General features: G+C 43.8%; 1 protein-coding gene across 1 annotated transcript in view; it reads left to right on the top strand.

Annotated features, from left to right (window-relative positions):
* The window catches only part of LOC144761655 (PR domain zinc finger protein 10-like), a 400,011-nt gene that overhangs the window by 236,488 nt on the left and 137,297 nt on the right, over window positions 1–26,226 (top strand). The window contains exon 2 of the mRNA XM_078646945.1: window positions 9,442–9,597. Within this exon, the coding sequence (XP_078503071.1) occupies window positions 9,442–9,597 (156 nt within the window). The remainder of the gene's footprint in view (window positions 1–9,441; window positions 9,598–26,226) is intronic.

Below are 26,226 nucleotides of genomic sequence, written 5' to 3' on the forward strand. Positions count from 1 at the left end.
TAGACAGAAACTGTTAGTCACTTGATTTTCTTTTCTACTGTTAGTCGGTCTGCATTTTATATTGTCATTTTTATCTTAAACATTTTTTATCCCCAAAAATTTTTATTCTGTATTTTTACAAATTTTATCTATAAAATGTTACTCTGCATTTGTATTTAAATTTCAATCTGTTATCAGTAATCAAGTCTTATTTTCAACTGAAAGCTTTATTTTTCAACAGAAATGATTTTTAATCTGGTTTTATATTGTTCTATGTACTTGCTTTTATGAGTGAACCTCGAATAAAGCATTAATTGACTTGACTTGTAAATGCGAATGAGTAGTGGTTAAAAATAGAGGCGTATCAAGACTTTAACCAGGGCTAAGTAAGCATGTTTAAGCAGGGATAGGCAGCACTAGTTTAAGGATGAAAAAAGTCCAGTTTAAGGATGAATATTATTATGCAAGGGTTTCATTAAACCCCTCGCATGATGAATAGATACTAGTTTATGGACGAACAGGTAAACTGGTGTTTTAACAACCATAGATGTCATGTGTTTATCGGTCAACAGCTTCCGTGTAAGTGTACCTAGGATAGGATTAGTCGTGGACAGGTTGAATACCTCAGTACTGGGCTAGTAAACGTAAAAAGTTTGCAGATGGTGAAGTAAAAGTAATGATGAATAAACAATCTACACGTACACACGGTACAGCAGCCTCTAACTTATGAAAATAATACCCCTGCTGCCATTGTGATTTATGTAGCACCCGCAGCACCCGACACCTGAACTGGTAGCAGTTTATTGGTGGAGCCGATGTCTCCAAACACAGGCTCGTAAGAAAGGGGAATCCAGTGCCCTTTTAGATCTCGGCCTGCGAAAGACTGCGAGACTTATTGGGGTAGAGTAAACATCACTAGCGAGGTTAAGCCCCGCCCCTCTTCTCCATTGGCTGCCTCCTAAACGGTGGCCAGCCATTGGAGAAGAGGTCCTAGTGACTTTCTTCTTTCTATCTAGGCCCTATCCTTTTCAGATTGGGGGGTGTGTTTTTGACTTTCTTTCTTACATTCTTTACATTCTTTGATGTTTTTAGGTCTCCGCCTACATGCGAGTCGAGCTGGCGAAGACCTAAAAACATCAAAGAATGTAAACAACAGTCAAAAACACGCCCCCCAGTCTGAAAAGGACGGGCCTTGCTGCCTCTCGAGGACGAAAACTTTGTGTTGACAATGCCTCTCTTTTTTATGCTGAAACCTAAAAACCGCTCTGTTTAATTGTTTTTTATTGCGCGGTTTCTCCCCCGCGACTTTGCCCGCATTTATATTTTTATTAATTCCCAGCGGGTGCCCACCCCGCGTTATGGCTGCCTATTTTTGTTATTTTCGGATTTATATTTTTAATTCCTAGCGGGTGCCCATCCCGCGTTATGGCCGCCTATTATTTTAAATTTCAATTACGGGTGCCCACTCCGCTTTATATTTTGAATTAGAGGGAGCCTACCCCTCGTTTGCTTCGAGACTCACCACCGTGGCCCGTGTGTCCAAACCGGACGTCAGGCACCTCCTGCCCGTTACGTGGGCGCGGCCTGAAATCTGTCCGGAAGTGCAGGAGACGGCAGCTGGGAGCCTCGCTGGCTCTACACTAAGTCCCGGTCCTGAGATGGCCCGGGTGAAACGGGGCCCTGGTGAGGCGGGGCTCCCATGAGTAGGGAGAGTCCCACAAGTACAGCAGCTGGTGGAGAGGTAACGCGGAGGGGGCACGAGGCACGTTGTCGGTGCCTGCCCCCGCCGCATGTCAGCCCCGCGTGCAGCCGCCCAAGAGCCCAGACAGCGGTTGAACCCCCACCGGAGGAGCAGCCTGAGGAGAGCCGGTGAGTGGGGCTCAACATAGTCCATGTTGGGAACACAGGGAAAAAGGGCCTTGAGTGTTACTTAATTACCCACAAGGCTACACGAGACCAACTGAGAAGTTGGACAAACCTGGGCAAGGAAACCGTGTTACTGTAGCAAAAATCAATTACTTAAAAAAAAAAATGTCAACCAATATAAAACAACCCAAATCCGTTTTATATATCAGTGGTATTACTATCCCAAAACAATAGACATTTGTTCATCGGAATGTGTGCGGGATTCACGTCGTTCACTGCCGCAAAAATCTGAACAGCTGTGACTTTCCTTCTTCCTCCGGATGGTGTCACCGGTAATGTTACACCGCAGTAATAACACATAGCGTGCCTGCCATTACACAAGAGTAATTAGGCGGTCTGGCTATTTGCGTAGCTTTTTACGTTAGTCACATGTTTCATTCGTGTACATTGCACAACACTAGAATGTGGAAACTCGTGCGCCTCAGGTTACATAGGCAACCATAATGTAAATGTGCCATGCAGCGCAGCATGGGTCAGGGCCTGACACAGTCCCACCTGTCTGAGGACAGAAAAGTTATTCACTTACCCACGGACCCGTTGGAGCGGTGAATGGCGGAACAAAGCTTAGCTGGAGTGGTACACGAATGCCAATAAAACACATTTATTCCCGAGGGCAGTCTATTCAGGTGAGGTAGAAAGGACCTGACCTGAGGCAGCAATGAAAGAGGTCTTGTGTTTTGTGTGGCTCTGTGTGTGTGTGTGTGTGGCTCTGTGTGTGTGGCTCTGTGTGTGTGGCTCTGTGTGTGTGTGTCTGTGTGGCTCTGTGTGTGTGTGGCTCTGTGTGTGTGTATGTAGCTCTGTGTGTGTGGCTCTGTGTGTGTGGCTCTGTGTGTGTGGCTCTGTATGTGTGGCTGTGTGTGTGTGTGGCTCTGTGTGTGTGTGGCTTTCTGTGTGTGTGTGTGTGGGTGCAAATGCAATAGGTCTCGCATTTGCGAGAGATTAAGCTATTAGCATTGTAAATGACAATGCCATTTATTTTTTCTGGTGCTCTTTGCCGCCGTCTTCTTTAGATGAGAAAGATCGCACTAGCAGGCTGTTTTTAAATGCTAATTACGACATTGCAAAACGCACTTACAGGCGACGTGCACCATTGTGTTGATCAGTTTCGTAGTAATGATTCCGGCCATACAAGACGCGCTTTGTGGTGGGGGAGGTGGAAGGGCAAAGTGCCGGCGCCGTGTGTGAGAGAAAGAAGGACGGACATGAAGGCCAGCAGAGTGACGCGGGCATTGAAGCGAGGCGTGCATGATAAGGGAGGGCCTTCACACGCGCAATAAAAGAAGCCAAATGGCAGCTGTGCACGATGGCAGCTGTGCACGTCATGCATGCGCTTGTACTCGTGATAGTAAGCTCGTCGCCGGGAAAGTAGCACTTTTCAAAGCAGCTACTAAATGTCTCGGCCAGACTAGCGCATGCGCTGGATCAGGCCGAGACCTAAAAAACCAGGATAAGCCAGACATACAAGTAGAAGAACTAAAGCCGTTAGTCTTACTTCTATATCTGTCCTGTCTCCTTTTTGCGTAGCCTTATATATATATATATATATATATATATATATATATATATATATATATATATATATATATATATATATATATATATATATATATATATATATATATCCACACAAAACAGCTGCCCATTTAGGAAACGCAACTGTTTTGTGTGGACATATATATATATATATATATATATATATATATATATATATATATATATATATATATATATATCCAGTTCAAGTTCCCCTCTGAAAAAACAGAACGAGCCACACACGTTCTGCAGGTCAAACCACTTTTTAATTAGCTTTTCAGGCAAGGCATGACGCGTTTGGTCTACCGACTTTTTCAAATGCCATAAGATTGTCCCAATGCTTGCAAAGATCCACCTTTTATCACAGCCAGCCTCACTACGATTGGGGGAAGCCTGCTGGCAGGTACTAGGGAGTGTCTCGAAAACTCGGCACTCCGAGTTCTCTAGAGGCGGCCCAATATTGTAAGTACTCCCCAAGTGGGCGGGGACCGCCTGTAGTCTCTTCGTACCTGGGTCTTTGTGGAAAAAAGCGGCTGACCTCGAACAAACACCCCCCCGCAGGACACAGCTCGATCCTTGGAGCCTTGCCTCAGTGTGCGTTTCTCCTTCGTGTAGTCACGGCAAAACAATGGCAGGTCACAGCTGTGGGATGCGGTGGTTCGGCGGTACCCCAATTCATGAGGTGAGTCCAAAAACAGATGCCACTACTGCCGCCAAACTGTTTGCACCCTATACGTGCCTGCTTCTGAGTTTGTAACTAGGGCCCTTCACTTCACACCAAGTGTGAGAGTTGAATGCGCAGTGTGGTTGTGATATACCAGAGATGAAGGGCTAGTCTAGTCTGGGGGTTTGTTGGACCTTGGCAGCCTTAGGGTAGTCTTCCCTCCAACTTTTTGCCTACCTCCTCCATTTTATGACCTTGTTTATGATAGCTTTAGGACTCTGTGCACTTTACCACTGCTAACCAGTGCTAAAGTACTTGTGCTCTCTCTCCTAAACATGGTAATATTGACTCATCACCAATTGGCATATTTAATTTACTTATAATTCCCTAGTAAAGTGCACTACATGTGCTCAGGGCCTGAATATTAAATACTACCAGTGAGCCTGCAGCACTTATTGTGCCACCCATGTAAGTAGCCCTTTAACCATGACTTTGGCCTGCCATTGTAGAGCCTGTGTATGCCGTTTAAACTGCTGTGTCCACTAGGCAAGTTAAACCTTTTGCCAGGTCCATACCTTCCCGTTTTTGTCATAAATTTGACCTCTACGGTAGGCCCTGGACAACCCAGAGGGCAGGTGCAGTGTATTAGTTTATTCAAAAGACAGGACATGTACTTTTAAACTTTACATGTCCTCAGAGTAAAACACTCACAAAGTCGCTTTCCATACTACAAGGCCTACCTCTCCCTTTGGATTACCTTATTAAATCTTATAAGTGTAATTCACAATCTGGAAGAGATAAACTTTTAAAGTTTTGTGTCTCTGGAGTCAATTTAAAATGGCAGCTTTTGGTAAAGTTTGATTTTTAAATTGAAACTCTCAAAATGCCACTTTTAGAAAGTTGCCATTTTCTTACTTTTGCCATTTGTTGCCTGCTGTCTGTCTCTCATCACTTGTCTGGGCTGGGTGACAGTTGAGCTTTGTGTATTTTCCCCTAGACAGCCACACTTAATGAGAGCTTAGGTGTGACTTGCTTTGCCATATTGGGTGGATGGAAGTGAGAAGCTCGACCCAGCATCACTTACACCTAAATTGGCTATGACTTGCCCCCTACAAAGGGCTGCATACCCTCATGTAGTGAGCCTGGAGACAGGGCGGGACCTCTGTGCACTTCAAAGACTTGTTTTTTAAGTCTTCCCCGCTTCAAAGGCCCAACTGCTTATAAGTACTGGACCTCTGACGCCACTACTTCAGTACAAATCTGGACCTGTGACTACTTTGCCAGGAAGGACTACTGTGCAACTGACAGGACTGCCACTCTGCTGGGCTGCTGCTTTGCTGGACCCTTGGCTTACTGTGCTGCCCCGTTGCCTTCTGTTCTTCTGCCTGGGTGAGAAGGACTGGACTTGCATCATTGAACCCAGAGTGGCTTCAAGGGCTAGCTGATTTGCCTACTGATCTTAAGTCTAAGGGACATAAGACTTCCAACCACCCTGCTTCTGCACATGAACATGCCATCTGTGAGTTTGTCCTACCAAGTGGTGCCTCCACAGTCCTGGACCATTGAAAGTGGGCCTAAGGTGTTGCTCCAGCAGAACTGCCCATAATTGATGCTGACACATCGATCGAAACTGCTGCATTACCTCTGCTGAGTGGATCGGAACCGGCAAATCGCTGCTGCTGCATAGAGCAGCACAGACACATCTCTGCTGCTGCGTGGATCGGACTCAACACATTGCCTTCGGAACTGCCACTGCACAATGCTCTCCCAGCACAAGGTCCTCCCACCCCTGCCGACGGCAGCCTTGACAACGATGGCGAAACTCCGCATTGCAGCTTCCCTGCTTATCAGAACTGACACATTTCCTCGACTGCGCAACGCATCCTCAACACTGGTCTTCGCATCGCAAGCCCCGTCTACAGAATCCTGGACATTGACAAATCGGGATCTCGCACCACAGCCTTGCTGCATCTTGGAACTGGCGCATCACCTCTGCTGCACGACACATCCTGGACCTGAACACACGCAACGCTCTGCAACCTCGGATTAAGGTACTTTTGTTCCGTGGGCCCAACTGTTTCCTGTATTCAGCCCATGCTCCATTACGGTAAGCCTGAACTTTAGATTTTTACCTGGTACAGAGCTGACCAGATATCTGAATTTAGCACTTTACGCTTCTTAGTGCAATTTGTGCTTAAAACCTTTAAAAATCAATATCTCAAGTACTATGAATTGGATTTTTGTCATTTTTATTTATTAACCGCATGCGTGCGGTGCAGATTTCCGCGCTGCGCTTGTAAAAAACTCGCGGTGCATGAGGAGCTCAGCTCGTCATGAGCGTACGAGAGGCGTAACTCATGACGAGCTGAGCTCGTCATCCGCCTTGAAGGGGTTAAAGTCTGAAATACTTTTCTAATTTGGTATGGTTTCGTTTTGTGTGGTGTTTTCATGGTTTTACCCTTTGTAGTGTTGCAAAAATACTTTACACACTGCCTCTAAGTTGACCCTGACCGCTCCTTGCCAAGCTACCAGAGGATGAGCAAAGGTTAATTTAGGGTTTGCCGACTATTACCCTAACTCGGATTCTGGTTTCTGGTTGACTATGGTTTGCACCCCAGTTAACCAACAACCCAATTTCTCACATGGTGTCACTGACTTATTAGCCTACAGTAGGTAGATTGCTATATTAGACCTGGCAGGCTTTCTCCTAGAAGCCTCCACGGACCCCCTGTGTATCCTACTCTCACTCACCTATTCTCTACACTGGTCATTGTACCCAATATATTATGTGTCGGAGTGAATAAACAAACTAATTAATGGAGAGATTGGGGTTGTTAGTGTTGAAACCAAGTCAGGGCAAGTTTGAAAAAGGTAGCCTCTGGAATGCAGGAAACAACATTTGCATGGAGAAAGTGGCAAAAGGTGTGGCGATCTGATTTAATCTCTGACAGTTGGATGTGCGACCTCTGCATCCTGGGGCAGATTTATGAGTTCTGGTGCATCTCTGCAAATCAGCAGGGATGCGCGAGAACTGATGCGTCACGCAATTCCCTCCTTGCGGCACCACAGATGCGCCGCATTTACAATGCGGCGCACCATGGTGCAAGGAAGGGCAGATGCGTGACGCATCTTGTGGTGTACGGGCGGCGCATTGCTGGAGTAGCGTCGCAAGTGCGACGCAACTCCTGCAATGTACAGAGCCCACCCATACATATCGTGGTGCGTCACTCCTTACGCCTGCTTCAAGCAGGCGTAAGGATTTGACCCAGCAGCGTCGTAAAATTGACTCAGTGAAATCTTGTAGATTTCACTGCGTCAGTTTTACGGGGCTTTCCTACGAGGGAACGCCCACCCTGCGACAGAACGCCCACATGAAACCTGACGCAGGTTTCATGTGACGCAGGGCTTTACAACGTGACGCATCTGCCTAGATGCGTCACGTTGTAAATAGGTCGCAGGGATGCGCCACGTTTCCGCGCAGTTGCGTGACGCAACGGCGGCGTAAACGTTGCGCAAGTCCGACATAAATCTGCCCCCTGTGTCCATATCCGACTGTGGCATTGCAGGCTGATCCTGTATCCTAAGTGCGGTAGGTACTAAGAAAACGTACAGTTGGTTACAGAGCAAGAGGGATTCATAAGGATATTGACCTGCCAACTTAAAAAAAACACAGTTGGAGGAGAGGGTGGGCTAGATGAACTGCCCCCTTCTCCCCACCCATCCCCCCTCCCAAAAACAAAAGCTTGCCAAAGCTTTCGCCAATGTCTTGAGTGTTTTTTTAAAATAATTAATGGATATCAGCTACTCAAACTGGGAACACACTCAATGCAGGGGGTTCCAGCTGGTATTGAGTGGATCAATGTGAGTTAGCGGATCTGAGGAGAGTGAATTTGCCATGGTATTTCTGAAGCTATGTTACATATCTTATTAATGCTAGGTGATTTTTTATGATTTATAATAAGAATAGCACTACTTGAACAACATATTTATTATGAGAGATGCATATGCTAATGAACTTAGCACTGTCTCCCACACCACCCTCCAGGACTAAACCTCAACTATTCAACTTCACTGCTTTCTGAACACCAAAGTCAAAAGAGGTGGTGCTTGACTTTTCGGTGAGTTTGCAGTTGCACTTGGCTTCTAAGATTCCAAGGACAGCCACAATGCTTTTCACAAGAATTCATATTTTCTTCTGCTTGGCAGACAAAGCACTTGCACCTATTTGATGACGCGCCTAAATTCCTCATTCTTACGTAATGTATATGTGTCTGGGGCCCGCTGTTACTTTGCAAAAGCCAGGTTGTCTGCAGTCATAGAGCTGAATCCATTTACTGTGAACTTTAACTGTGCTTAAAGTCTTCCTCGTTGTAACAAGTAATAAAATGTTATGAGCAGTGTTTTAACAGACAGGGTCCTGACCAGCATATTTAGAATATGTGTTGAAATTTTGCAGCCTTTTTCCCCGCAGGAAATCACAACGCGGTTGTTACAACGACCGCGTTGTGATTCCGCATACCATTACTCCGCAAGTTGGAACAACGACTTGCGGAGGGGGGCGCTGGATGTTGGAATAGTATAATTTACTATTCCAACTCCAGTCTGTGCGGACACTAGGGAAGGTGTTGGTTTTTAAATCCAACCCCCCCCCCCTTCGCAAGTCGTTGTTCCGACTTGCGGAGTAATGGTATGTGGAATCACAACGCGGTTGTTGTAACGGCCGCGTTATATACATGCATACTGTATATGTTAATATCAAATATCCAGAAGGACCGAAGGTGCCTGTATACTAAAAAGGTTACAAGGCACTGATTTTGTGATTTAGGTAGAAACTCTCGGACTACACTATCATTTCTCCCTGACTTTTTCCTGCCTTGTAATCTATTTCCAGAATTGGTCTGGGCAGAATGCCGGATGTCAAAGTGAAGAAGTTAGCAGTTAGTGCACTTTTTCCATATATTGCCATTTTTAGTATTGTCCATTTAACAGCTCCAGATATGTTACAGCCCCGCCATATAGTTTTTCTGGCCTATTACATTACGCACTGAAGAGTGATGAAAGGGTGATTAAAGTGGCCGGTCAGCATGTCTGTTGCAGGAACATTGGCAATACTGTCTTTACGTGCAACAAACATATAGTGCACTATATCTAGCCCTGCCACTAGTTGGTGTTGATATCTACAAATGGCAACACATTTTGTCTGTGGATGGTTGTGTTTCACTTTTGCCTCAAACCATTCTCTTTGCCTAGTAATTTCATAGTATACCAATTTGTTTACAGTGACTATGAACATGAGTATCCTGTCTATTGTGTGCTCACAGTTGTGACTTGGTTTGCAGGGTGTGAAGACTGTGGAAAAAGCCTGCAGGGGGAATGTGAACTTCATGGCCCGCTCATTAGAGTTAAAGACAGGATCATTCCCAGCCGTGCCCGACTTACTCTACCTCACTACCTCACTTTACGTATCTTGGAGATACGAGCTGGTAATAATCAGGGTAAGTTCCCTTTCAGCTATGTCCTTGTGGTGCCTCTTATATCGTGAAGCATACCATGAAATATTTCCATTTTTTTCGCTGCATTATTAATTTCATGTTTATAATCAGTGGGTGCCAGAATAGGGCAGAGAGAATGGAACCAAGACAAGAAAATCCACCTTGTTAACATCATAGAATAGGATTTTTCCATAAATGTTACTTTTTTTTAATACAAAATGTATGCAAAAAGTAGTGTCAAAACATTGCGGGATAAGTTGACCATCATAATGCATGCAGATCACCATTTATTCATCAAAGGTCAAAAGATTGGCAAAAATATCACTGAGTTGCTTCACTGAATATAAATTGCCAATATCACAGCTCAGCCAAAGTAAACCAGTCTGCTTGATGTAGAAAAAAAGCTTTTGACTTGGTATGGTCGGAGTGTTTTTGGGAATATATTCTATTATTTTGCTACACAGACTTATTTATAAAATCAGTCGAAGCACTGAGCAGACTTATTTATAAAATCAGTCGAAGCACTGTACCAAAATCCAAATACATCTGTAATTATTTATGTAGCAAGCAATCTCAAACACATAGAAGAAGACAGGGTTTTCCTCTTTCTCTGTTGTTTTCTCTTTTTATTGAACCACTTGATGCTCACTAAAAACAATCTACAGATCCCAGGATATGAATTATATTTACCGCCGTTGAAAGTCGCACTTTATGTGGATCTGTTAGTTATTACAGCTGATCCTGTGGTAGCGAGAAGAGCTATGGAAACACTTGAAGACTTTCAGAATATTTCAGTGCCCCTTGTGGTTGGTCTTATGGCTGCATTATGTGTCCTAGAGAGTGGATACGGAAAGACTAAAACTTTTAAATTGTTGACAAAGCCAGTAAGCTTGCCTTCATATATTAATACAGCTCTTTACAAAGCTGATAGGCTTGTCTTTATATAACAATGTGGTGACCCATTGACAAAGCCAATAGGCTTGCCTTGTACATTGCTGTGGTCACCCCTAGACAAAGCCAAATTGGCCTGACTTCATGTATTGCTACAAATTCCCTTGACATAGTTGATCAGCTTGTCTTCATATAACAATGTGGTGACCCCTTGACAAAACCAGTAGGCTTGCCTTGTATATTGATGCGGTCAACTGTTGACAAAGCCATAAGGCTTGCCTTCATATAATGATATGGTGACCCCTTGACAAAGCCAACAGGCTTGCCTTGTATATTGATGTGGTCACCCTTTGACATATCCAATAAGCTTGTCTTGTATAATGATGATGGCCACTTCACAAGGCAGATATGTTTGTCTTCATATAAGAATTTGGTGACCCCTTGATAAAGCTGATAGACTTGACTTGTACATTGATATGAACACCGTTTGGCAAAACCTATAGACCTGTCTTGTATAAAGATGTGGTCACCCCTTGACAAATCCAGTAGGCTGGCCTTGTACATTGATGTGGTCACCATTTGACATAGCTGATATGCTTGTGTTGTATAGTGATGTAGTCAATCAATCAATATAACTTTATTCGGACTGAATGAAAATAGACCATAAAAGTACATACAAATATTGCACATAGCCATATTCACACACAAAGATTAAAAATGATCTTGCATTAAAAACAGGTAAACAGCTTTAACATTCGTCAAGTAAAAGTCGTAATCAAGTACTTAAAACACCATTAGACTGATACAGAGCATGGCTGAGATTTAGAAAGAATAGCAGGGAAGGTGAGCGAGATCAAAAACCTCTTATCGGGTCTGCTGTGCACTCCTACTATCCCCCTAAATTAAGCCAAAACATCCCAGCCAAGCTTCACGTATTAACCCTTTGAATGCGGGCGGAATTCAACCCACGATGCGTCAAAATTTTACATGTGCGCACATGCCCAACGTGACGCCGGACGGCCGGGGCCCGCCGACGCATCCAAAGAGTTAAACCATAATTTTAGCAAATTACCATAATATGTTTATTCTAGCCCTAATGGCTGCTTTCAAAAATACACAAACACTGAAAACAACTTCCGCTAAACTCAAAGATTGTAAATAAAGAAAGGCTGGTCTACAGCATGGGAAACCTAGCCTCCGTAACAAAGGTGTTAAAAATGCTTTTGTGCTAGGCTGTGCAAATTGCAGAAAAACATAAAGTGCAATAGTGACTGTGCAGAATTATTGTCACAATGACAAGTGCAAACTATATTTCCCTCTGGGTCCATACAATTTATGAAGAATAAGTACCAATGAATTGACCCTGCTCTGAAGCGAAAGAGAAGTGACCGATCCCATCTTGACAATTCCAAAGATAAATATAAGGGGGATTCGTCTGTGTGTAAAAGAGTACAATAATACAACACAGAGGGTTTAGATAACTCGTTTTTCATATAATGTTTGCACAGTAGTCCTTAAATAAAATATTCACCTTTTTATTGGCATTTTTAGGGATACAACTGGGATCAGTAAACCAAGAGGCTATACCAAGGGATCCAAAAGTGCCCCTTGTGTAACTTAGCTACGGTATGTAATTGGTTCCAACGTCAGGCAATCAGATATAATATCTTTACAAAGCCTAGCTGCTGGTTCCACCAGACACTGACCCATAAAAAAAGTGGCGCCAGATGAATCTTAACTTCTATAAAACCCTGGTTTAACTTAAAGTGGGTAATGAGACTTGAAGTGGACGGCGGTAAGCTCAGTACTGTCGCAAAAAGCGTTTTTTCACAGCTTGTATAGGACATTTAGTAAAACCCCAAACTCCTGCACCATAGGTTTTTCAGAGTTTTATATAGCGCTAATTAGACTCGAGACATTGGGTATCTGAGTGCTTTACATGAGCACCATTTTCGTTACAGAAGGACACATTCATTTTTAGTAGGCACAGGGAGATTAAGTGATTTGCCCAGAATCACAAGATCTTGAGCGTCGTTGCCGAGACTCAAACCCGGTTCCCCAGCTTCGAGGTCGACCGCTCTATCGATAAGGCTACATCCTCTCCCGATTGGAGGGAACACAGTCCCCTGAATGTCTTGTCTAATAAGATTGCAAACTGTGCCGGCGATTTCATTTAGTTTAGCGTTGTAGTCACCCCTTGACAAAGCCAATAAGTTTTCCTTGTATATTGATTTGGTCACCTCCTCACAAAGCCAACAGGCTGGTCTTCATATAATGATGGCCGACCCTTTGTCAAAGACAATAGACTTGCCTTGTATATTAATGTAGTCATCCCTTGACAAACAAAACACACAAGATGATGGACGGTATGTTGCACAATGGCAAAACATTCACCCCCAGTCACAGATCTGGGTTTAATCCATTGTTATTTTGCTCACCAAGCCACCCCAGTTCAGACATGGCCATATGCAAATCAGTCTTGACCCTGTGCCTCATGGGAACAGTCCAGACCGAATTGCCAAGCCATGTCTTCCCTGGACCGGAATCAAGCATCCTAGGACCGGTTTCTGGCTATCAGACTTCATCAGCCAGGATAGCTTGACTCCAGTGGCGTAGTGAGCACGGGACCCACGTCTGGGCATACCCTTCCCACATAGGGTGAACAGCAAAACACACAAGATGATGGACGGAATGTTGCACAATAACAAAACATTCACCCCCAGTCACAGATCTGGGTTTAATCCACAGAAGCACTCACACAGTCACCCACCCTCCCATACAAGCACTCACACACCCACTCACTCAGCAATACAGCCAGTCACACAGTCACTCATATAACCGCTAAGTCATTCATCCATACAGACACTCACACCAACTCACTCACCCACCCAAACAGTCACTAATGCAGCCACTGACCCATACAGCCACTCATGCACCCTCTCACTTACCAATACATACACTGACACCCACTCACAGACCCATAAAGCCAGTGACACACTCACTCCCCCATGCAGACACTGACATACCCACTTACAGACCCATACAGGTACTCACACAACCACTCACATATAAAACCATTCTCTTAGCCACTCACACATAAACCTACCTAGTCACTCACCCATCCATACACCCACTGGCACACACTCTCACTTAGCCATAAAGCCACTGACACATCTACTCTCTCACCTATACATCCAGTGAGATGACTCATAAACAAAAAAGCTTCTAACACATCCATCTCACCCATACTTATACTCACACACCCACTCACTTACGTTTACAGATACTAACACACACACAGTTACCCACACAGCCACTGACACACCCACTGACAGACCCAAACAGCCACTCACTCACACGCAACCATAGCACTCTCTCAGCCGCTAAGTCACATATACAGCCAGGCACATAGTCACTACCCGACCCATACAGCCACTCGCACACCTATTAACTCATCCATACAGCCACTCATGCTGTCACCCACCCATACAGCCACCTATACACCCTCTCACTCACCTATACAGCTACTCATACACACACATACCAGCACCCATACAGCCACTCACACACTCACTCACTCATACACACATACACACTGACAGACCCATACAACCACTCACATACTCGCGCACCCATAGAACAACTCTCTCAGCCACTCAGTCACACATACAGCCTGTCACATAGTCACTCGCCCCCCTACTGACACAAGCACTCACTTAGCCACACAGTCACTCACTCAGTCATGAAGTCACTCATGCAGTCATTCACCCATACAGCCACTCAAGCACTTTCAGTCACCTATACAACCACTCATACACCCACTCACTCATCCATACAAATACTCACACAGTCACTCACTCACTCATACACCCATTCACACCCATACAGCCAGTCACACAGTCACTCAGTTGCTCATACAATCACTGTCACTCACTCTCCCATAGACACTCATACTAACTTACTCACCCATACAGTCACTCATGCAGTCACTGATCCATGCAGCCACTCATGCACCCTCTCACTCACCCCTTCAGACACTGACACATCCATTCACAGACCCATACAGCCAGTCACACACTCACTTACCCATGCACACACTGACACATCCACTCAGACCCATACAGCCACTCACACACCCACTAACCCATAAAACAGCTTTCTCAGCCACACATATATCAACTCAGTCACCCATACAACCACTTGCACACTCACTCACCCATACAGGCAATCAATCACCCACCCATACACCCACACACACACTCATTCAGCCATACAGTCACTCACTTGCTCATGCAATCACTCACAGAGCCACTAACTCACCCATACAAACACTCACATCCACCTACTCACTCACTCATACAGACACTCATGCACCATCTCACTCACCCATACACCCACTCAGTCATACATACAACCACTCACACATCCACTCACCGATACAGCCACTTACACATCCACTCAGTGACCCATACAGGCACTCGCAGTAACTCAACCACCCATACAGCCATTCACACACCTACTCACTCACCCATGCACCTACTCACTCACACACCCACTCACTCCTCCATACAATCACTCACACACTCATACACGCAGTAACATACCCACTCACTCAGACATACAGCACCTCACACATCCTCTCACTCACCCATATACAATGATTCAAGCACATACACTGACAGGGTGTTTACAGTGACATACCTATAAGAAACATAGTTATTCTTTCTTTAAATCAGATAAGGCGCTTCTAAATAGAACCATTTTTTAAATTTTTTGGGAACAAGTTTTTCTTTAATGTTCTAAAACCGGAACATTAAAAATGTAACTAAAGAAAACAACATACACAAAATCTGTGCAAAAGGTTCAACAGCAGAAAGAAAAAAATATCAACATCGGTGGTATTTTGCCTCAACAATTGCTTGAAAAGTTTATTCTCCTATAGACAACACCTTATTGCATTTACAGCAAAAAGTGCCCATTTCAGCCAGGACCTTAATAATAATGGGAATCGCAATGGTTCCTGGCGCAGGCAATATATCCCCAGCAGCCAGTTGCCCCAATCAGGTGTTAATGCTGCCTCTCTTTCGATTTCTGTCCTAAACAGGTCCTGTGGATGTATGATTTACAAATATTTGAGCATTGAGGTAGTTTCATGACTGTACGTCTTGCTCGTACCTCTCGCAATTTTTAGGTCAAGCTAGAGTTGCGCATGCATAGCATGCGCTGTCTAGCTCGGTACCTATTGATTTTAGTTTCGTGGGAATCTGAGACAGCATTCGGCCACGCGCCTCTGCTGTCTCAGATTTGTCCGTGTGAGCGCGCTTTTGTATCTGGCTGCCCATCCCCTGGCTCAGATTCCCCGCAAACACACACACGCAGGCAGGCATACAAACACACAGGCAGGCACGCACACACACACACACACGCACGCACCCCCCTCCCCCACCACCACCAGCACCACCACCACCACTCACGGGCTCACACGCACACACACACGCGCACACACAGGTGCACACAGACACACATATCCCCCCTCCACTCACCGTGGTCTTTTGTCTCGTCGCCTCGCTGCGCTCCTTTTCTCCGGCGCATCTCCACACGCGGAGCACTTCTCTGGATTTTCACGCTACCGCGTGGCTCTCCCTCCATGATGGGAGCCCCGCATCAACGAGCAACACCAGCCTCTTCCGGCCGGCCTGACTTCCTGGTTTCACCCCCGCCGGCAACACTGCCTCTTCAGCTTGTGTTTGCGAGCAGGCACTGACGACGTAGACCCGTCAAGGAAGACAGACTGTCTATCTCGGCTGCAAATTCCTGTTACCATGCGGTTGTGCTCAACAAAGGAGTTCTGGGAGATGTAGTGTAACCTCTCTGTATGTCTCTGTCAGAAATCATACATATGCTAGGAAAATAACCTCAACTAAAGTGTAGTGACATAATTAAAAATATGCAGACTAATCTTTGTCTAAATTTATACATATTGCATCATGTGGGTCCTATGGCTGCTCAATGGGGGCATGCAGGGTATTTAATATATGGGTCTGAAGTAGATTATATGGTACACAAACTGTTTTTAATTGCACTAAGCAGGTTTAGTTACAACCATTTTAATGCACACTGTGTTGTGGTTCGTGGAGCAGAGCAGTCAATCAGTAAGGGTACTCGGCTCATCCAGGGATACTAGTTGTCCCTCTTCCAACCACAAATGTTCCTAAAAAATGTTTATTTTGCTTACAGTGCCGCTTTTAGAAATGCAAGTGTGGGACACAGATAAATGTGCCCTCCGTGGATTGATGTCCCCGGAAAGGGGCCGTTCGGTGCTATCGGATAATATCAAAGCAGCGTGAAGCGCCGAAAGAAGGCCCGCAAGCGCTACATATAAAAATTCAACCCAGCCAGCCCCGGGCGCCTTTAAGCTGAAATTAAACACCCAGTCCCCAGGCTGCGGGGCTCGCGGGGTAAACCGGGCTCTTAACTGCTGACAACGAATGCGGAATAACCGAAGGCTCACGGAGGTCATTGTACCGGGTTAGTCGCGCGGGCAGGGCCTGCTGGCAGCGCGCCGCCTGTGCCCGGGAGATGCGGGTCTCCATAGCAGCCGGTGTGCCCTGGCAGCTGACAGGTAACGGGAGTCAGGTGGACGGGGTGATGGGGAGGGCAGATGTGCGGGAGGCTGGTGATGGGGGCAGGGCTGTGCATGCGTGTACTAATAATTAGATGGGGGTGTAATATACAGTGTATTCTCATTGCTGAGTATGAGGAGTAGGTAGCCATAACTCGGGAGAGGTAAAGCCTTGAGTAACTCATGATGCCCCCACGCCCCTCCCCCACTGCCTTGGCAATAAATAGCATATTGCACTTTGCACATCTACATATATAAGGTTTGTGCTGAGCTGGTTTTTCATGTGCAGGAGTTGGAAACAAAGTTGTTTAGTTGTTTAGCCAGGACCCACGAGGTAAAACCATGCAGTGAGTTAAAATTGCACAAACTTGGCCCTGTGAACTGTTTTCTTCTATTAAGTGATTCTATACTGAAATCTGTGATTTCTCAAGGCAGCTACCTGTATCTGAGGTAATAACGCCTTCTGGCGGTATTAATAAATGTGATTATTAGTGCACTTATAGCAAAAAGCATGTTTTATTTGGCCACGTTTTTTCACTGGGACGGCCTTGATAAACATACACAAATAAGAGAGAAAGAGAGAGATAATATATTTTTCATTGTTTTCCATCATGGGAAAAAGCTTCACCCTTCAAATCTGTATATGTGTGCAAACAGGATAGTTATATTTTAGTCTCACGGCTAGACAAGGCGCTCTGAATTTGTTGCACTCACAAGTTGTGTATAGTTAGGGTTGTACCTTTTATTTTAATTTCAGTGAATGCTAGAATGGCTAAGAGAATTCACCCTGCCCTGAAGAAGCCTTCACCAAAATCAAACATTACTCAGCACCACCACAGCACCACCCAGCACCACCACAACATCACTCAGCAGCACCTCTCAGCACCACCACATTATCACTCAGCACCACTCTGCACCACCACAGCACCACTCTGCACTACCACAGCACCACTCTACACCACCACAGCACCACTCTGCACCACCACAGCACCACCACAACATCACTCAGCAGCACCACTCAGCACCACCACATTATCACTCAGCACCACCACATTATCACTCAGCACCACCACATTATCACTCAGCACCACTCCGCACCACCACAGCACCACTCAGCACCACCACAGCACCACTCAGCACCACCACAGCACCACTCAGCACCAGCACAGCACCACTCAGCACCACCACAGCACCACTCGGCACCACCACAGCACCACCACATTATCACACAACACCACCACAGCACCACTCAGCATCACTCAGCACCACCACAGCATCACTCAGCACCACCACAGCACCACTCAGCACCACCACAGCACCACTCAGCACCACCACAGCACCACCACAGCACCACTCAGCGCCACCACAGCACCACTCAGCACAACCACAGCACCACTCAGCGCAACCACAGCATTACTCAGTGCAATCGCAGCATTACTCAGTGCAACCACAGCATTACTCAGCGCAATCACAGCATTACTCAGTGCAACCACAGCATTACTCAGTGCAACCACAGCATTACTCAGTGCAACCACAGCATTACTCAGTGGAACCACAGCATCACTCAGCGCAACTACAGCATCACTCAGCACCACCACAGCATCACTGGTTCAAATATGTTCTCTCAATGTTTCAAGCTTTATTACAAATGTCACAAAAAGATGTTAATATTTCACTTCTGTTCTTGGATTTTCGTCACAATAAAATACACTGAACATAATCTTCACAAAAGTTATTTACAAAAGTTTAAGCTATTGCCATTATAAATTACAATCACTTTTATTTAAGTATTAATTATTAAAAAAATTAAAAGCCATTGTTATTTGTAATATCAATACATCTAAGTCACATAAATACAAAACATGTTGCATTACAAATGCTATAGGTGTCACATTTGCGAAAGTTATAACTATTGGCATTGTAAATGACAAAGCTATTAATTTAGCTATTTTCAAAAACAACACATAAATAAAAAAATTGTCATTTACAAGACCAATAGCTCAAACTTTCCTAATGCGAGACCTATTGCATTGCAAATGCTTGTTTCTTTTTGCAGACTCCGCACTCCACCACCCGTGTTTCTCCTTTTTTCCCCTCTGAGGGTATTGAAAAAAACTGCCACTCAATGCTCTCCCTTCTCTTGGGAAGCTGCTCCTCTTCAGTGAATGCAGACTGGCCCTCTAGATATGGTGAAGAAGGGTGGGTAACCCAATATACCAGTGGTTCCCAATCTGTGCGCCGCGGCACCCTGGTGCGCCATCAAAACTAGCCAGGGGCGCCGTGAACACACTTTGGGAACCAAAATCAAGGCCTATGACCTCTTCTTCACAGCTCTGCTACCAAAGCTGCAAGGGATAATTACTTCAAGAGAAACAACAGAAGCCCCCAATAAATAACTTTTCAATAGACTGCCAAAACGCACACCACGGGCTGCAGAGAATTATTCCTACAAAGTGAAAACAATCAGAGATGCGCACACAACGTCAGATAATTAATCCTAACCCTGCCACCTTCAGCGTCAGAATTTAGCAGGCAGTAACATATGGAAACCCTCTGGGTCAGACTGCCTGAGACGTGCATCTTGCAACAAATAATGTGTTACGATGCAGACAGAATTCTTGGCTGAAAAAATTGCTTTGAACCAATATTTGCACAATCTCATCCCAAAAGGTACGTTGTTTTTCCCCTCACCGTACAGGCCTGTCATAAACAAGTTAAAAAAAAAAACAATATCAATTTGTAGTACAATTTTAAGAGGTCACTGACATGACTTTCTTCAGCATCTTTTGGATTTAGGTATCCTCAGTCTTGAACTTTACCAGTTAAATATAAATATTTAATATGATTAAATAAAGAGTTCAGATTAATTGCCTACTGCCCATGAACAATAAGGGTGGTACACTGTCTTTTATTGCCTGCCCTGGCCTGTAAGGTTAACTTTGTTTTGAATATACTGTGACTAAACCAATAAAAATATTTTATTAAACAACTGCTATATATCTATTTGCATATATGATTATAATACCTTCATGAGCTTCATGGCAGTTATTTTCAGAGCAAAAAATGGAAGTTCTCCCAAGGCAGGAGTTACATTCCCTCACCCACTAAAAAAAGTAACATAATGGGGAGCCGCGGCTTATGGCCAATAGGTCAGGGGAGCCGAGGGTTGAAAAAGTTTGGGAACCACTGCAATATACCCTTGCGGGCTTGGGCAGATAACGTATCTAATGTAAATTGCCTGCAAGGGATTTGTTTTGCAATCTATTCACCAGCGTTGAGGATCTCTATTGAAAAGAATTTTAGATCCCAACTGTAAACATCAGTTGCTGTATTAAAATTGAGTGTCTAGTTGTTTAAGACAGAACCAAAAAATGGTGAGTAGCTACCACACTAGCTAAAGTAATAAAAAAGAAGCAACACAGGGAGATTATGTATCAAAAATTGTTATTATTGAAGTCATAAGGGTTCTTGCTCAGATATAAGAGTAAAACAAATACACAATTCTCATGTACAAGGAGTACAATCACTTTTCCAACAGTACATAAGAACAAGTCCAAACTGTTACATATACTCTTATATCTGAGCAAGAACCCTTATGACTTCAATAATAACAATTTTTGATACATAATCTCCCTGTGTTGCTTCTTTTTTATTACTTTAGCTAGTGTGGTAGATACTCACCATTTTTTGGTTCTGTCTTAAACAACTAGACACTCAATTTTAATACAGCAACTGATGTTTACAGTTGGGATCTAAAATTCTTTTCAATAGAGATCCTCTAGATCTGGAGCATGACTTTAGCTGGAGGAAGCTGCCATTTTTCAAGTCGCAATTATTTCAGAAAATGAAAATGAAGGAACTACTACAGCAACAGGTGTCTCCCAACACAACTACAGAGAAGTAAAAAAATATATAATGAATGCCAAGATATGTATTAAAACATGCGTATAACATTAAACCACTTATGACTACATTAATTACTGCATAGTATTAGTAAAACACCTACCTCAAATATACATTTTAATATGGCTACATATCATTTTAAGTGTTTGAAAAAATCATGCTAATTTCGCTGAGTTCCTGCGGTACTGGAAAGTACATATTGGAACAGTTCTAGAAGGATTCCCGGATATCAATTTCTTTTTTAAAACAGCAGAACCTGCAAATTTCAAGAACGTCCCACAAATAAAAGCAAAATCATGCATGCAAGGTCACTTCAGATTTTATCTCAGATTAGTTCTGTGAATCTGCCCCTAGGTATTTACCCAATACAGTAGCAGTTACTAATGAATTAATAGAAAGTACTGAGATTATATATACATTTATGAAGAAACTGTGGACTCTTCTTGGAGAAATACTGCTTTCATTATAGCCCTAATGCTCATTTCACACAAATTATACGTCAATGGGAAGAAGTTACAAATTTATTTATTTATTTGCGGGTTTGTATCGCGCTTGATTTGACTCCCTCCGGAGTATCTCTGCGCCCAAAAAACACCAAAAGCATGATCAAGCAGTCATGGGTAGCGGATTAATTCTGAAACAGGAATGTTTTGAGCTTCTTCCTGAAGCTCAAATGTTGAGGACATTGCCTCAAAGCAAGGGGAAGCTTGTTCCATAGAGTGGGACCAACTACAGATAAGGCCTTTCTCACAGCTGGCACTCTCAGGAGAAGCTGGTTACTGGACCTAAGGGACCAAACCGGATTGTATGGAATGAATTTATCTCTCCAGTGCGATGGCCCTAATCCATTTAGGCTCTTGTGGATTAAACAGCAGGTCTTGAATTTTACCCTGTTACGGACTGAGAGCCAATGCAATTTCTCCAAGAGGGGTTTAGACGGTGTCCTAGGGGGGGGCATTTAGTACCAGCCTGGCAGCAGTATTTTGAATCATCTGGAGTTTGGCCAATATTCCATTATTGGCCGATAGCAGGAGGCCATTACAATAGTCAAAACGACTAAGTATCAGAGCTTGCACCAAGGTTTTCCGGGTGAAGTCAGGTAGCAGGGGAAAAACCTTCCGCAGCAAGCCAATGACATGGAAACAGGAACCCACAGTGATGTTACAATGCTGTTTAAGAGAGAGTTCATGATCCAAGCGCACACCCAGATTTATCACAACCAGCTTAGGTTCTAGGACCGGGCCAAGATCTTGCGGCCACCAGTCCGGGGTCCACAGTATCTTTGCTTCCCCAAAGAGCATAACCTCCGTTTTGCCTACGTTACATTGGAGGCAATTAGATGTCATCCAATTTGCTACCTCCTTCATGCCATTGGAAAAAGATGTTTTCACCTCGTCGGTAAGAGTTTTAAAAGGAAACAGGAGCTGGGTATCATCCACGTAGGATACCGGGATGAAACCGAACTCTCTCAAGATTCTAGCCAGGGGGGCCACGTAGATGTTGAAAAGAGTTGGGCTCAAACAGGAGCCCTGTGGCACCCTCTTGGTAATCTCAGTCTCCACCGAACGAAATGTGTCCATGCTAACCGATTGAGTCCGGTTAGATAGGAAACTTCTTAACCAGGCCAGTGCTGTACTCACAAGACCGATCTTAGCAAGCCGTTCGAGCAGAATATTATGGGATATAGTGTCGAACGCTGCCGACAGGTCTAACAGTACCAGGACTACCGAATGACCCCTGTCCTGGTACATATGTAGATCATCCGTCACTGACAGTAGCGCCGACTCAGTACTGTGCTTCAGCCTAAAGCCAAATTGCGAGTGGTCTAGACTGCCGGTCTGTTCGATATAGCTCGAAAGGTGCCTGTTCTCATGTCTTTCAATGAGCTTTCCCATGAATGGAAGTAGGGATATCGGTCTGAGATTTGACAAATCCGTCCAAGGGATTGTAGCATTCTTCCTAATAGGTCTTACCGATGCCTTTTTCCATGCCATGGGCACTCGGCCTTAGGTCAGTGATAGGTTCACAAGGCACTGAATCCCTGTGCCCAGTGTCTTAACCACCACCGGCATCATTCTAACTGGAATAGAGTCCGAAGGACTGCCACTCTTGGTTTGACTCACTAGGCACTGCACCTCTTCCAGAGAGATAAGAGGGAATGCACTAAGAGTGACCGAGCATGTTTCTTCTTCGACCAGTGGCGATGGTAAATCTCCTATAGAAGAAGACCGGTTTGCATTGGTGATGGTATCATAGATCTTATCTATCTTACTTGTGAAGAATTGCGATATTTCATCGCATAGCTGTTGTGAGGAAAGTTCAGCACTCTCATAGGCCACTGGTTTCACAAAAGATTGTAGAATTTGGTACAGTGCCCTGGGAGCATTGCCTGCGGCAGAAAGAAGGGACGCAATGTGATTCTTGCGTGCGATCCGGATGGCCTTGTGATAGAGAGTGAGAGCTGACCAGTAGTGGTTCCTGTCATCCTCTCTATGTGATGTTCTCTAGACCTTTTCCAACTTTCTGGCGACCTGTTTTAAGGAGCGTAAATGTTCCGAAAACCACACTTCCTGTTTGTGTGCAGGACGTGGATTGAACACTTTCATAGGGGCAATAATATCCACCGCTGTGCGAATAGTTTGATCATATTTGGCCAACGCCGAATCAACTCCCTCCGGATGACTAAAAGAGGGCTCAACAAACCTCTCCTGAAAAACTTCAGGGGTCACCTTATGCCATTGCCTCCGTATATTGGGCAATGCTACAAGTTGAGAGGGAGGTTTACCTAGATTTGATGTATTGAATTCCATGATAAAATGATCTGTCCATTTTACCTGAGTGGGAGGAAAGCAATTGATATTTGGAGTATTCGAAAGGATAAGGTCCAGGGTGTGCCCTGCCTGATATGTGGGACCCATATTCCTCTGTGTAAGGCCAAGTAATGCAAGATCAGTCAATAATGACTGTGCATCGCCACACTCCTTCAACTCGCTATGGACGTTAAAATCTCCAAGGAGTAGGAATTTGCTTCCAGGATCGATATGTGCAGCCAATACCTCCAACAGTGAAATGGAGAAGTTTGCGCAGGGGCCGGGGGGGGGGTGATAGACTAATGCCCCTTTAGGACCAGCTTTATTAGGCATATTAATCTTAAAAATCATCAATTCCAACTCAGAGGTGCTACATTCTTCTAAAATTGAGATGAAAAGGTTGCTCCTATAGACAATCGCTATACCTCCCCCAGTTTTGACTGGGCGGTCTAATCTAAGTATCTTATAGCCATCTGGAATCCCTAGTGTAATTGCTGGGACTGAGTGGGGTTTTAACCAAGTTTCGGTTAGGAAACATAGATCTGGCTTTCACGAGGAGATTAGCTCCCAGACTTCAGGGTAATGTTTAGATAACGATCGAATGTTACATAGCAGGTTCCCTAGCTGTAACAGCACTTCTGTAAAGCACAAATGATTCTATTTTCGTGGTCTTAGCGAAGACAAACTGTGTTACCTCTCATATTCCATGCTGAAAAATAATCGAAAAACCTTACTGAATGTCAACTTGATGTTAGTCTATTGAAGTGGAATCTGATCTGAGTCTTTGACAAATGGTTTCTTTCTTGTCATACCCATACAGACACACACAGCCACTCACTCACACATACAGTCACTGACACAGCCACTCACTCATTCAGAGATCCACTAAGTCACTTACGTGTTCAACTGACCAACCTATACAAGCACTAAAACACCCACTCTGAAAGGTTACAGATTACGTTTAGGAAATAGCATTTACAAAAACTTAGAAATTCACTGAAAAACAAAAGGTTAGAGGGGCATTATTGTTAGTAAATACATTTTTTTTAAACTTAGAAATTCACTGAAAAAAAGAAAAGGTTAGACGGATGCTCTAGTTAGTAAATAGAATTTTAAAAAACCCTTAGAATTCACTGATAAAATCAAAGGTTTCAGGGACGTTATAGTTAGGAAATAAAATTATTATAAAAAACCTTAGAAATTCAGTGGAAAAAAATGGTACAGGAACATTATAGTTAGGCTCAGATTTCACTCTTACAAAACCATTGAAATTCAGCGGTTAGTTACCTGCGCTAACTATAACTTTTGACCCCGCAATGCACTGCCTATGATCTCACATCTTACATTACTCATCACATTGTCAATAAAATCCCTAATGACATCTCAGAGGACATCAATATTGGTATGTGAGTTGTTGTGTGAGTGTGTGAGAGTTGTATAGGAGGTTGTATGTGGGTGTGAGTGGTGTGTGAGTGGTTTTGTGGATTATGTAATCAGTGGTCCACATATGGCCATTTCCTGGATTCACAGGTTTATCTTCTGCCCATAAATGCACAGGACAGCCTGAGATTACAGTATGAGAAGCAAAACTGAAAATTTGGTAACATTTGATCTTCATTTTAGGTTATAAAACATAATAAGTTGTAGGTCTGCAAGGGTGGCACTGCCCACTGAAAAATGTGATATCTTAATAAACAAAAACAACAATAAAGCAAAGTGGTTTCAGTCCAGATCTTGTCACATAAAGTAAAAGGGATGTCACGTATTTATTTTTTCATTCATCCCAAAATCATTACTTCCTGTTGCACTCTAGCATTAAGGGGTAAACTGTGTGATTTGTAATTTAAATGTTGGTTATATATTTTGAAATAATTCAAGGCTTTAGAAAGGAATCCAGCAAATGTTTTTTTATAATTTTTAAGTGTAAATGACTGTTTTCATTATGCAGTTTGTTATCAACATCTCTTGAATCCCAGCACGTGTGAATAAACTTAACATTTTTAAATTTCTACAGTTAAAGATGAAGGTGCTTCATAAACCTGCAGTGTTTCCACAAAAGTTAGTGTATTTAATTACACTTAAGTTTTAACTAAAAATAGAGCAGACCAAATTCTGAAGACGAAAATAATTTCAATGCTTGTTTATTAAGCAAAATGTTGTTAAAATCTCTCTTGCTAATCTGCTGGTGCATCCCTATGTCAGGCACCACAGATCCTAGGTTGCCCCTCACTTAGTGAGTTTGAATCTACCTTTAGGTGCAGTTTCATTCAATCAGAAGGAGGGAACAAATGAATATACACATGTTATCAGAACAGTAAATGTCACCTGTGAAATTATACAATGAGACTTCTCTAAAGGTTCTATTTTCCGTGTTCATCAGTTACACAACACCATCCTACATGACAT

The sequence above is a fragment of the Lissotriton helveticus genome, chromosome 6 (genome assembly GCF_964261635.1).
Source record: "Lissotriton helveticus chromosome 6, aLisHel1.1, whole genome shotgun sequence".
NCBI classification, from domain to species: Eukaryota; Metazoa; Chordata; class Amphibia; order Caudata; family Salamandridae; genus Lissotriton; species Lissotriton helveticus.